Source organism: Etheostoma cragini, chromosome 14, assembly GCF_013103735.1.
Source record: "Etheostoma cragini isolate CJK2018 chromosome 14, CSU_Ecrag_1.0, whole genome shotgun sequence".
In the NCBI taxonomy this organism is placed as follows: domain Eukaryota; kingdom Metazoa; phylum Chordata; class Actinopteri; order Perciformes; family Percidae; genus Etheostoma; species Etheostoma cragini.
Window position 1 is genome coordinate 3,344,474 of NC_048420.1, and position 14,097 is coordinate 3,358,570.

The 14,097-nt window shown below is 41.9% G+C and overlaps 1 protein-coding gene across 3 annotated transcripts in view; it reads right to left on the reverse strand.

The window, feature by feature from the left end:
* Window positions 1-13,451, reverse strand: part of LOC117956730 (trafficking kinesin-binding protein 1-like) — a 17,300-nt gene extending 3,849 nt beyond the window's left edge. Inside the window, exons 1-14 of one of the 3 annotated variants that reach the window (XM_034891959.1) lie at window positions 13,094-13,451; window positions 11,221-11,498; window positions 9,941-10,135; window positions 6,042-6,118; window positions 5,611-5,727; window positions 4,837-4,937; window positions 4,568-4,673; window positions 4,395-4,473; window positions 4,164-4,294; window positions 3,846-3,920; window positions 3,602-3,739; window positions 3,448-3,524; window positions 3,085-3,333; window positions 2,648-2,929 (exon numbers count right to left, since the gene is read on the reverse strand). In XM_034891959.1, coding sequence (XP_034747850.1) covers window positions 2,648-2,929; window positions 3,085-3,333; window positions 3,448-3,524; window positions 3,602-3,739; window positions 3,846-3,920; window positions 4,164-4,294; window positions 4,395-4,473; window positions 4,568-4,673; window positions 4,837-4,937; window positions 5,611-5,727; window positions 6,042-6,092 — 1,406 coding nt within the window. In that variant the 5' untranslated portion in view covers window positions 6,093-6,118; window positions 9,941-10,135; window positions 11,221-11,498; window positions 13,094-13,451. Of the gene's footprint in view, window positions 1-2,647; window positions 2,933-3,084; window positions 3,334-3,447; window positions 3,525-3,601; window positions 3,740-3,845; window positions 3,921-4,163; window positions 4,295-4,394; window positions 4,474-4,567; window positions 4,674-4,836; window positions 4,938-5,610; window positions 5,728-6,041; window positions 6,119-7,212; window positions 7,505-9,940; window positions 10,136-11,220; window positions 11,499-13,093 lie in introns of those variants that run through there. The other 2 variants (XM_034891957.1, XM_034891958.1) reach the window with 2 other exon arrangements.
* Window positions 13,452-14,097: the final 646 nt, after the last annotated feature.

Below are 14,097 nucleotides of genomic sequence, written 5' to 3' on the forward strand. Positions count from 1 at the left end.
GGGGGGGGGGGGACATGAAGAGAACTGCAATGTACTCAATATCTTCAAACACACACAAATAAACATATAAGGGATTATTTATGACTCAATACTTAAATTGTGACTGATTATATTATTATTATATCACATTGTCGTCAGCCATTTAATGCTTTAATTTTGATAAGTAGCTTTCCTTAAAAGCCTTCTTAGCATTGATCACAACAGCTGGTAGTGTCCTATGGTTTCAGTATAGAGTTTTCTATGTTAATCTGTATCCATCAACTATAATACACTGTATTTGGTTTTATGATATTGGTGTGGAGACAAATTGATGTATAGTAACTATGTTTTTTATGATGATAACTCATTTTCTTATATCTTGTGTTTTAAGTATTTAAAAAGCATTTCCGTGAAAAAACAAATGAGAAAAGTTACAGAATAAGCCTCAAAGGTCAGGATGACAAACAAGGATGGCAAGTACTGAGACATTCAAAGGTGATGAAGAGCAGATGAATATGATGAAAATGAAATGGAGGAGAAATTAGAATGAGAAAAGGTTTTATTAGTCAGCCAAACAAACAGAGAAAGCAAGCAGTGACAGAATGAACAAAAAAACATAAAAAACAGAGGAGTTTGTAAATAAACAATAAACGATAAAGAAATGTAAAGACAGAATTATACATACATAGAAATAAGATGGTGTAAACATAAATAAACAGTGGAGGACGAAGAATACTCTTACAAGTCAAAGTCTTGCATTTCAAATGTTATATAGTAAAAGTGTATATGTATCAGCCGATAAACGTACTTAAAGTACTTAAGTTAAAGTACTCAATGCAAAAAAAAAACATTGTAGAAACTGGATACTAATCAAACAGTTCTGTCAATCAACTAAGTGTTCAATCGGCTAATCATTTAAGCTACTTTTAGTAGACTTTGGGGTCTAAATATTGTAGGGTAATTTAAATTTAAAATAATAAATCATATTTTATACACTGTGTTTTGTGTGCAGACATCCTTATGTGTTAAGTAACTAATCGGCTTAATAGATAGTGGTAGAGTAAAAAGTACAGCATTTCTCTCTGAAAGGTAGTAGAATAGAAGTAGAAAGTGGCATGAAAAGAAAACACTCAAGTAAAGTACAATTACCTCAAATTTGTACTTAAGTACAGTACTTAAGTAAATGTACTTAGCTACATTCCACCACTGCACATAGACTGTATGGAAACAGTGCAATGGCAGGGTTTCCAGACCCATTGACCCGGGCTGGGGTGGCAGTAGCTCGGTCCGTAGGATGTTGAGTTGGAAGCGGAGGGTCTCGGGTTCAAGTCCCAGTATGCACCAAAGTACAGGGTGTGTATTAAAAGCTGGAGAGAGGCTCTGGAGCAAAGCACCATGAAACCCCATGAAACCACTCAGGGTGCTGGTCAAGAACTGGCGGCCCACTCTCTTTGACATCTCCATTTTGTGCATGAATAGGTCCTGATCATGTGTGTGTGTCTAACAAAAACACTCAAATGTAAATTCACTACCGGGGGTCAATAAAGAGCATAAAATAAAAATGAAAGTAATGTGTTTTTAAAAGAAACAGGAAAAATTACCAGCAGAGGGCAGCAGAGGGCAGTGCAGCCCAACAGGGACCACATTAAAACTTAAATCAACACCAAATCCCAATGGGAACAAAAAAATGCTGCAGTGGCTCTCTCTGGGTGTATGCATATGTGTTACACTTGTAGCCAATCAGTGATGTCACATCAGATGCTCTCCCTCAGTTGTCAAAGTAAATACACCAGTTGTGATTAAACCACTGGTCTTGCATTGCCAGACCTTCCTCCACAGCGCTGCAAAAAAGGGTCTGGGATAGGAGAAAAACAGGCTCTGGTTTAATGGCATTTCATTAAACCAATCGTAATTGCCTTGGGCGGTGCTAAGCGCTGGATGGAACCACGGTGCCGCTGGAAAATAGCCTCGGTGAGGAACTTGTTTTGGTGGAACATGTACATTCAAAAGTTGTTTTAGTCGTGCAACAGAAAACTCAGATTGGACAGATAGTCTAGCTATCTGTCTGGATTTACCCTGCAGAGATCTGAGGAGCCGTTTACCATAGTCTTCAGAAATCCACTGGAGGTTAGAAGGCCAACACAAAGAAGGCAGACTCTGGAGCAAACTGAGTGGTACACTTACATGTACTGTACATCTCATTTTAAGTCTGTTTTTTTTATCTCAGAGGGAGGTCATAGAATCAAAAAATTGGGATGCATGGTATCAACAAAACACCATCCCCTCTTTCCTCCACTGTTTAATCACACGTGTATGTATCTACAACCATCCTCTCGGCTGTGTGTCTTTGTAATAGCTGTGTGGAGATGTAAAACTGCCTGACTTGTGATGGTGCATCAGAGACCAAAAAGAGTTAAAGAGCATTAGTGACAGAGGCCTCTCTTTCCTCTCTTTGGCTCCTTTTATCTTCCTGCTCCCGGCTCGGTCTCTGGCCCACCTCCTTCCTCTCTCCCTCTCTATTCCAGCTTTGGTCTTCCTCGCCCATCCCCAACCTCTTTCCCTCTCTCCCTCTGCCCCAGAGCCCCGCTTGCTCCCTTTCCCTCTGTGTGGGTCTCCTTCCCACTTCCTCCCCGCCTTGCAGCTCACCTCGCTCTCCCTTTCTCCCTCACCTTCAAGCGGTTTGACGATCTGGAGTTTGTCAGGGAGGTATGGCCCTCGTGAGGCCCAAAGGTGGAGGTTCCCAAGGGACATGATGCTTTCAGAGGGAGTCATCTGGCCACACTCCTGGTCCAGGGCATTGTGTACACCTCCATGACCTCCTCGTCTCCGTTCCCTCTCATCTTCGAAGAAGCGCCTCTCACTCAGGTTGTTTTGTCGACGCAGAGACAGGCGGCGCAGGGCGAGACGCAGGTCCTCAGCTCCAGTGGCCTTCTTCTCTCGGCCCTCCGTGCTGCTGCCATAAAGCAGAGACCAATCTTTTAAAGACATTTTCTGCATGTTTAACTGAAAGAACAGTTAAATTCAAAGGGTACTTTTTCACCTATATATTCTTGTCAGATGTCTAAAAACTGTCCTACTTAATTGCATAAGCCCACTCTGCCTCACCTATTCTGATTGGCAGCGGTCTCCATCAGGATGCTCTGCGTTCGGTTGTCAAGGGCAACACTGTCTCCGCTGATGTCCCCACCGTACATGCTGGAGTGAGGTGTGGTGAGGCCGCTGGACTGGGGCGACGTACGAGCGGATAGAGACTGGTTAGAGCCCGGGATGTTGGCGTTGGTTGGAGTCAGAGAACGCTGACGGACTGTCTGGTTGACATTCTTGACCGTCTCAAAAACACGCTTGCGATGTATTCTGCACCCAACCACACACAAGAGAATTAGCCAACACAGTATGCAGTTCCTTCGCTGTTTTATTTTTATATAATGTGTGCCATCTTAGCTTTTGAAGTGCATATACTGTACGTACTTCTGTTCCTCACACTCTGGGTCGTCCAGACTCAACTCCTTCCTCATTGTTCCCTCAATCTCAGCTGCCAGAGAGTCCTGAAACACAAACACTCCTCATGAAAGATTGGACGGCATGTACACACACCTAGAGAAGCGCACACTCTCTACCTCACCATGGGGTACAGTCCCAGAGGATGGCAGCGACGAGGGGTTCCTGCAGGGAAGTTTCTGTTCCTCAGGTTCTTCAGCTCCTCTTGGGCTTCATGCAGTATCTCTATACACTCCAAATACTTCCCCTCCAACTCTTGGAGCTGTTCATTGTAGACAGTGACATAATGTTTTGGAATTAAAGTCAAACTGTCTGGTCGTGGCTTGGCAAGAAAGGAAATCAAGACAGAGCAGTGATGTGGAAGTTACCTCTGCTGTAAGCTGCTTTTGGGCATCTTTAGCTGCCACCAGGTGTTGAGAAAGCTCCTCGTTCTCCACGGCATACTAGGAACACACATAGGCAGGTTTGTATTAGCTAAATGAGCAGATCGCGATAACAGTCAACTTTGAGTTGAAAAGGGTTCATGTGTCTGTCTGTGTGTGCTGGCCTGGGAAAGACCCGGCTGGGAGAATTAGCAGAGTGTGGGCATCTTATTCTTGACTACCCGGCCCCTTTTTCTGCCCTGCACCTCACCAGAGGGGCTGTGCACCCTACTACTACTGCTCTACGTGTCTGTGTGTACTCACAGATTTGGCTTTCTTTTGCAGGTCCACTATCTGAGAGAGTAGGTGTGTGATCTCTTCTTGCTGGCGCGAAGCATCCTCAGTCTTACGAGCCAATTCCTCCGCTATGGTAGAGATTTGGAGACTGGACAACCCTGATAGAGCGGAAGGAAAAAGTTTAGATGGGACTTAAAGGAGACACGGAGGCTTAAAAAAAACGAATAAATAAAGGTCTGCGTGAGAAAAATAACATACGGAGCTCTTTCACACAGTCATTGACAAGCTGCTGCTCCTTTTCTTCATAAGTTTCCGTCTCTGATTTGAGGTGGTGTGCCTGCGTAAATACATGCATGATGAATATATGAATATATGCTGTATAATGCCAGAATCTTCAATTTCTTCCATAGTGTTGTTGCGTGCGGAGATACCTCTGAGCGGAGGGAGAGGTTCTCCTCTTCCAGATCCTTGAGTTTTCTCTGGAGGGTGTCACTCAAAAAGCCTCCAAAAGCACTGTCCACTTTACTTTTCTTACCCCTTTGGAAAGATAAAGAGCGCTCTCTTATTTTATAAGAATCTATGTTCAGCACTCTTCTTTTATTTCCGCTTTCGCGTCTCTAAGATGTGTGAATTGTAAAGTATGAAATAAGTATTTACAGATCGTAGCAGTGATATTAAGTGACAAAGTAAGGATGCTAACGTTGGGGGAGTGCTGGACTCGTCCTCGCTCTCCTCGGCTGCGTTGGTGTAAAACTGCAGCAACTCGTCCTTCAGGTTCAACTCGTGGTGCAGCTGGGCCACCTGGAAGAGGACGGATAACGTTCAACACTCGTATATATCTCTATCTATATGTGTCTATGAAGAAGAAGAAAAAGACTTATCAATACCCAAGGGGAAAATTAAATTCTTCTACTCTGTTGTTATACACATTACACACACACAGGCCCCAAAACACACACCTATATACATGCATAAAACGGAGAGTGTCAGAGTAACGTGGCTGCCCATGGACAGGTGCCCAATTGGGAGTTTGGTGCTTTGCTAAGGGGCAAGGGGGCACCTCTCCAGCTATCAGTCCACACTCCCTACTTGGTCCGTATGGGGACTTGAACCGGGGACCCTCTGGTTCCCAAGCCACTTTGCCACAGACTGAGCTACTGCAGCCCCCTATGCATGGAATGCATGTATTTCGTGTCGAAGGATTTCAAATCAAATCTAAATCCATTGTAAAATCTGGTTTTTCTATCATGATCCTTTACTTTCCAATATATAGGTCCACTTCACTAGCTTTTTTAGGGGCTTCCAATTGTATGACACGATCTTCACCAGAGGAGGATTTGGTTCACCTGTGATGGAGATAAAACTTTGTTGACATCGTGGTTAATGATGAAGAACGTGATTCATTTGAAAGCGCCAGATAAAAGCTACTAAGTGGAGCTTGAGGTAATATGTTTGAACGGGTGCGTGAGCAGACCTCTTCTGTGATTTGTGCCACTTGCTCCTCCAGATAGTCATTCTGCTCAGTCAGAGTTCTGTTCTTCTTAAGAAGCGACTGGCCGATTCTTGCCGCCAACTCCATATCTCTCTCTTTCTATTGTGTAGAGGAGATAGATTGTAAACATAGCATCAACGCCCGAAAATTCCACAATACAACATTGGTAAACAACATGTGTTCTTGTTGGTGTCCTGTTGGGGTGGAGGTTCAGCCACTGTTGGTAAAGTTAGACCAACCGCTTTCTGTATTTTCCTGTTTATTTGATCACAGTTTTCCACTGTTCACACCATAAACACATTTCATTTGGGCAAATCTACAGTGAAACCTCCTGTCTGTTGCACTTTGTGGTTTAGCCAAATAAAAATACAGCTTTGAATAATCATGGAACAGAAAAAATAAGGCCGTCTCACCTCCTCTAACAGACGTGTGACAGCATCGATGTCATTGTAGGTCTTCGTCATCTGGCCCACTCTGTCTGAACATAGCACTGTGGAGATATAAAACACACAGAGTGAGTGGAAGGTAGTGAGGATGTGCAGAGCTAAGTTTATTGACCTCTCACCTTTAATCAATTCTGCTGTGAAGCACGAACATGAACAAAGGCACAGACACATTATGTAACAGAAAGTTTGAAAAGCCATCCTTTTGAAAATAAAACTCATTATGGGGCTTCACAAACTTTTAATAAAGTATGCAATCCATTTCTTAATCAAATAAAAGAGAAAATCCAATCTGTTCCCTGAAAAAGGAAAAAGTCAGTATTAGCCAGGCAATACATACGCAATAGCCTCATTGTCTACTTGTCTTTGGGATTTTTTTTCCAATTATGGCTATGTTCCTTTCTATTTCTGTTGTCTTTTTTATGTTATTTTACATGTCACTAAATATATCACACAGCATTGTATCACAATAAACAAAGAAAAAGGGAAAAAAGTCATGCTTTCAGAGGTTGTGGAAGTGTCATGGTTAGGTTGTAATACTTCCATCACCACTGATATATAATGTCCGTGTATAAAAGAGCAGGGCAGAGGAGTTGTTTCCATGGCGCACAGCAGTGGGCTCTGTTGCCCTTAGGTGAAAGCTTGTATTGACCTCAGAGCTCTAATCAATGACATGTTGTAACACATTTATTGAATAGGTTATGTTAAACCTCTGTAGCCCTGTTAGTATTGCAACCAAAAGAGACAATAATTGAATTGTTGCTCCTCCTAACAGTGTTTAAAATCTATGATCCACTCTGGTTCCCACAGGCACTTTATGGGACTGTGGGGATTTTGTGTGTGCACGTCAAAACAGAGTCAAAATCAAAGACAAGCTTCAGCATAGGTCAAGCAAGAATCACACAAAACTGTTGTAAAATCCAGATTTTTTGTTGATGCTAGAGATTCTGAAATACTAGTGTAATCTGTTGGGGTCATTAAACAAACTACAGAGGAATTATTGGGCTACAAAAGTCATCTTGCCCTTCATCCTTGTGCACAAATATCAAATCAAAGTACTGGGTATGGAAAGAAATGCCACAAATGCCACAAATCACATCAAACGTGTCTTTATTTCCTCTATTTTAGAAATGTCCTTTACCTTCCTTGTCCTCCTTATATTATCAGTGATCCAGCTCACATTCATTCCTCGGTAATCGCTCCATCCCACGCTTGCTGTCCATCTCTTCCCTGACCTCCACGATGACCGACGAGCAGAAACCACAACCGGGCCAAACACTGATCTATTCCCTTCCCCTCTCCTACTCCTAACGCTCAGCTCCCGTATAACAGGCCCAGAGACTGAATGACTGTCAATCCACATGCACACCCCTGTGTGAGGAAATGCGAGGGAGGCGGAGACATGAGAGAGAGTGTGTGCACTCTGCTCTACACCTACTGAGTTCAAGTAGAAGTTGTTAGATTGAGAGGATTCAGGATGGAGGGAAGAGCCAATCAGAGATGGCGAGCTGCAGTGTTAAGAGAACTCCCACATCTCTCTTCTATTTTCACCTTACTTTCATACCCTCGCTTCCTCTCTCTCTCTCTCTCTCTCTCTCTCTCTCTCTCTCTTTTCTGCTCTGTGCAGGGTTGCTGAACATCTATCGGCCTCTAGCGACTGTTACTATGGCGACCTTCATCCGCCAACAAACCCCTGACACACACCCAGAGGCATACACACAAACTGTCTACCATTGATCATGCTGCAATCAGAGGCCTAGACACCCACCCACGCACGTACACCAACGAGCTTGTAAAGCTCAAATTAAACCGTAATGTGTTTGGTAACTTTGCAACGTTTGACATTGTCCTGGGCCAACTAGCAGAATTAGTTTTTACAAGAATGAAATACAAAAGAAAAGGGAGATATGGCATTAACTAACACTTGAGACGTCAATCTACGTCCATGCAACTCAGTTTAAAGTACAAACTACACAAACTGTGTAGTTTAAGCCTCTGTGGAAAGAAATAGCTATGATGACAAGCAATATGTTATATATGTTATATAATACTAATATCACAAAATAATGAAAATGTAGTAATATTACTGTAACTATGCCTTAATAACCCTACCCTGACTCTAATAAGGGCAACCGGCACAATTGGTTCATTTACATTTTAGCATACATTTAGCATATTACTTAAGCAGTTGCACTTTTTTTCCCCATCTTGTGTGTATTTAAATATTTGTTCTTATATTCTTATATTTTATTATTATTATTTCATGTATATTGTATGTATGTATATTTTTTCCTCTGTGCTGCTGTAACTACTGTATCTATCTATCTATCTATCTATCTATTTAATTCACCCAAATGTACTGAATAGAGATGATGTCCTTACTTTCTTAGTTTAAAAGTGAAATGTAGGAAAGAAAATGTGTTTCACCTATCTTAGATTATCTTTCCAACAACAGCTGGAAAGATTAAATGTAGCATGTACTCAGGTGTGTAAATCCTTCACGTTTTCGCCCGCCACCAGTTTAATCTCCTTTTTCCTTCTCCTTCTGTTTTTCTTTAAAACATTTTTCACTTCTTGAATTTAAAACAAGATACTAAAATTAAAATCTTCCTGCACGCTTCATCAGAAGCTTCGGCAGCAAATGAAATACGTCTGTAGATATACTTTATTTCCGTACCACTCCATTCTAGAAAGAATACCAGCTGATCTGAGCGGAGGGCTGATCTTTAAAGGAGAATTCCAGTCATTTTCAACATGTGGGTTTGTTGTTTCTAAATGTGGAGCACTGTCAGTAGAGAGAAAAACGAAAACAATCAGTGCTGTCTACACCGTGCTATTCCTCTGCTAGTGTTAGCACCCAACAGGCTCAACAGGGCAAGTTTTTTAATTGTTTTTAGTCTCTAAAACTGTTCAAAATTTCATTAAAAGTGCGCCCCCTATGTGCAGTGATTCATTCTGAATGAACACAGTGAATCTCACTGCTGTACATGTGATAGAAATGCATGAAAGTTCTGCTACTTCAGCTCTGTTTAATTCTTGTGTTGATACTGCGAGGAGTGCAGTCTACAAAACTACAACACCGAAAAGAGATACAAACATATTTAGAAAAATAAGAATATGCTTATTTTTTAAAAGTTAGTGCTGTAGTACAACTAGCAGGAGACAAGTTATAATTGCGGTAAGTTTGGAGACACAACCTTACTTAATCTTTGAATTGACAGCCTACATATTTTTGTTGTCTCTCTTTTCTGTGTTGCAGTTTGTAGACGGTCCCTAAGATCGCAACACAGGAACTAAACAGCTGAATTAGCACAACTTTCATGCCTTTCAGTGACATCCTCTGCAGCCAGATTCACTGTGTTCCCTCGAAAGAAATCACTGCACATGGGTAGGAACTTGTAATTACATTTTTAACATGTTTATAGGCTAAAAACACATTTAAAACTTGCCCTGTTTAAGCCTGTTGGGTGCTAACGCTAGCAGGGGGATAACACAGTGTAGACGGCACCGATTGTTTTCGTTTTTCTCTCTACTGACAGCACTCCAAATTTACAAAAAACAGAGCTACATGTTGGAATTGACCTGAATTCTCCTTTAAAGCAATATCTACATTGCCCATGATCAGCAACCATTCATCTAATGTTCCTAAGGCACATTCTGTTCACTAATCTGATAAAATAAAAATTAAAACTAACTGAGAAAACCTATTTTGCAATTATGTAAGCACATATTGTAATCTGAAAACGGCTGCCCTGGTAAAAAAAAACTTTGCCACTGATCTCAGCTGGTATTCTGTCTATAAAAAATGTTTAAATGGAAAAGTCCGGTAGTGTAAATAATGAATAAAATCACGCTGCTGCCAGACTTACAGAAGTATTTGAGTGTCTCTTCGATCTGCTCGGTGGTCAAGTCAAGCTTGGCGTCCGGCGCGACGAGGGGAGTGTGCAGCCAGTCATCGTGGTCGTAGCCGTAGACAGTGTCGGCCCGCAGCCGGTACACCGGCAGCTGCTCCTCTAGAAGACTGATGATCTCAAACTCTGGCAGGTCCGTGCTGTTGCACACATCTGAACATTGGAGAGGAGAGGACAGGCATTACACAACCGCTGATGATGCACTTTTCCACAGGAATGTCTCTTAAAGACATTGGAACATCTGAATCTGATTAATACTATGGTTCATGTAGACACAGTGTTTATCTGATCACTTTGGAGGGGATGTAAACATGTCATTTGGAATTAGAAAAGTAAGTAATTTGGACCAATAACTGTTCTTAAGCCTGTGAGTGACAGATATTTTGCGTGTGATAGATGTAAGCAGTGGTGTGGCAGTAGATTTACTCAAATGCTGTAGGTTTTCAGGTACCTAGCCAGGTAAGGCGTTTTCTTTTATTGTACATTTCTTTTTTTAAGATTCTTTTTGGGGCATTTTTTGGACAGGATGGCTTAGAAAGAGTGGAAACGACAATCAGCAAAGGGCCGCAGGTTGGAATTAATCTTGGAGCCACTGTGGTGAGGACTGAGCCTCTGCACATGGCGTACACTCTACCAGCTGAGCTACCCAGGCACCCTCTTGTATGTTACATTATACTTCTTCTACAATACATGCAAAAGCAGTAACCTTATAATTTGACTACCCAAAAGTGTATAAAGTTAGCTCCTTCTTAACCAGTTAGAACATTAAAAATGATATATGATATGGTATTTAACATCCAACCAATCATAATAATATAACATTTACAGGGGGCATTTTTCTGCATAACAAGTACATTTGTGTACTTGAAGTACACATGAAGAGTTGCTAATATTTGCTGTGGTTTTTGTGATTTATTTTCACAATAAGAGTTTCCAAAAGTATTCCATATAGGACATTATGTCTTCAAAGCAGCATTATTTTATAACACAGATAATTAGAAATTTAAATAACACACACCACGCAATAAAGTTATTAATACTTGCTAGAAGGAACACATCTTGCTGATGTCAAGTGCAAACTATGTAGCTATATTTGGAGATCTTGATGTTTTGAGTTCAGTTAAAGATGCAATCCTTTTATGCTGAGACAAATCTCTTCTAAGCTTGTGTCTACTACCCGCCGGATACTCCATAATGCAACGGAAATCAATAACACTAACATGCATAAACACACATACCTGTGATGGTCTCAGCGTCCCTGCGGCTGGGCGGCGCCAGGTGTGGGTCAAGCTGGCTGGACTCGCCGTCGCTCACATATTGCTCCTCGTGGGTGTGCCGCTGGTCAATATCTGGGTCTGGGTCCGGGTCCAGGTCTGGGGCCGGGGACGGGGAAGGGGGTGGGGAGGCCAGCTTGGCTTACCTCTTACTGGTGGAGAGAAACAGGGGCCATGGGCCTCTGGAGCTGGAGCTCCACTGGGTTCGCAGATCTACCTGAGGACACAGCAGGTACAGAAACCTGGAGAGGAGAGATAGGAGGGGTAAGGAAGTAAGGAGGGATGGAGAGAAGCAGAGACTAATCAATGTACCGCTCTCTTTCCCTCCAGATTCTGTGCTGAGTATGCACTGGGCTGCCTTCCAGCAAGCTAAACAACTCACAGCCTATTGCCTATGGACGCCACTCTTCATCTGTCGGGAAACGTAAGAAGGCACATGGGGGTTAAGAGCAACTCTCGATAATAGCATGATGAAATAATAGTGTAGCCTCCTACTTAATTGAGCCATGAATGGTAAAATGCTTTTTTGCTCGTCCTCCTCTAGCGGGAATTCAGACAGCAGACAGTGGCTCCTAGCTGCGTAGGGTTCTGTGTTTCAAGGCTACTTCAGCAGTGAGAATGCATGCCAACATGGGTGTTGAACCTTACCAATACCAGCAACCCCAACTTCCTGACCTCCCAGCCCCCCCAAGGAGGTCCCACTCACAGCACGGACTACTGAACTAAGAGAGGAGTTTGATCCTGGGTCCCCTATCTGAAGTAGATAGCACAGCAGTGCTCATGCATAGTGACCTTGCAGCTCTCTGTCTTTATTCTGCAGGGCTCAATGTGTCAGTGCAGATGCACAGCAGGCTGCAGTCAGTAAACAGACTGCAGATCTGGATCATGAATTTCACCTGTGTGTCTGATCAAAGAAGAGACACACAGAGGAGAATATAAATAGAAGCAGACAAGAGGATTGTGCGCGCACGCATGAGTGTCTGTGTGTGCTATGTGGCCAGTTGCATGAATAGGGGGTTGCGGTTGTCTCTGTACTTACATAAGATAAAACACAGCTGGGAATGCATCATCTGACATAAAATGCTCCTGCAACTGACAAGCATGACCACACCAAAACATAAAGGTGAGCAGACCCTTTTGCACATGCTCGGTTTTCTGTGTAGCAGCATTACAACCTTGGGATGTCTTTCCCATTGCGGCAGCTGTATTCACTCTCTGTTGGACCAGTGTGTTGGGGTAAAAATCTTATGGAATGTCAAACCCTTTCCAATGTCCACAATTACATAATGTGTGAATGAAAGATGGTTTATTGTTCAAACTGCCAACACAGTCACATGCAGATTTGGGATTTGGGGATTAAAAGTCATGCATTCTAACACTAACAAATCACCATCCCCGACTTGTCCCCCACTTGTAAAACTCCTCCCTATCAGGTTTTCAAATGGATGAGAAACCTCCAATAGGGTGCTTTTAAATAATCTAAATAAAAGAAGTACATCTATGTCTTAAAAGGCACTTTTACACGTCCCAACAGCTTATTGGATACAGAAAAACATAGAAATACTATGACTACTGCCCTGCAGTGAATGCAGGAGCTGCTGCTGACAGCATCCCCAGTAAATAGGCCAGGGCACATTAATGCATGTGGCATTAACAATGTCATTGCTGGTTATTTGAATGATGTCTGAGGGTGTGGCTTCGTCTACGTTGGCAGGTCCGGTCGAGGATGCGGGTCTGGGTTGTTGTAACACAATAATAATGCCAGAACACGATCAGCTGACCTTATAGGATGCATGAAATACGCCATTAAAACCATTCATTACGGAGCCATACTCACACTCAGTATAGTGAATGATCCAAAGCGTTTTCTTTGTCAGAAATCCAAAAGGGACTCCGGTGCAGTTGATTAAATCCCACAAGGAGGATCGGAGTAGTCTAGATAATGATGATTGTCCCTCGGATGCCAGAGACGGTCCCCGTCAAACAGTGTGCACAGGCCGGACGGATCGCTGGGGTGTTTCTGCGTCTGGACTCGCTCCACAGCGCGGACCGCTCCGGACCAGCCAGGTCACATAAGATCGGTTTCCAACGTGGCTCTTGACCCGGTCCCCTCTTCCTTTCCCTCAGCCATCTCCCCTGTGTCTTTCTCTTGTCTCTCACTCTCTCCGGAGCCTCCCTTATCGTTGTGAAGCCAGCCAGGCGGAGAACAATAACACTTCTGGTCACCGCCTTCAAAATAAAATCCTTCTCAGTGCACATATTAGGTTTTTTTAATGGTTAAATGTGTCTTGAGGGATCGAAAAAAAATACATGTATTTATGCATTTTTTTCTTTTCTTTTTTTTAATGATTAAATTTATCTTGAGGCTTCTTTTTCGAAAAAAGGTTGAAAAAAAAGTATATATATATACATGATTTTCTAAATGGTTAAATGCATCTTGAGGGAACTTTTTTGAAAAAAGATTGAAAAAAATATATATATACATATGTGTATATTTTTTTTCGATCCCTCAAGACACATTTAACCATTAAAAAAAATACACATACATATTTTTATAAATAATATGTATATTATAGTACAGTACAGTATATATATATATATATATATATATATATATATATATATATATATATATATATATATATATATATATATATATATATATACTGTACTGTATGTATATATATACATATGTTGTGTTATACCTCAATTTCCTTTAGTATATCATAACCATAATAGCATCATAGCTTTAGAGGCCTAAATTTCCCAATATTCCACAACAACAAAAAACAAGGAAAAGGAACTCCATTGTCTATAGACCACACAGGATGAAATGTGTTG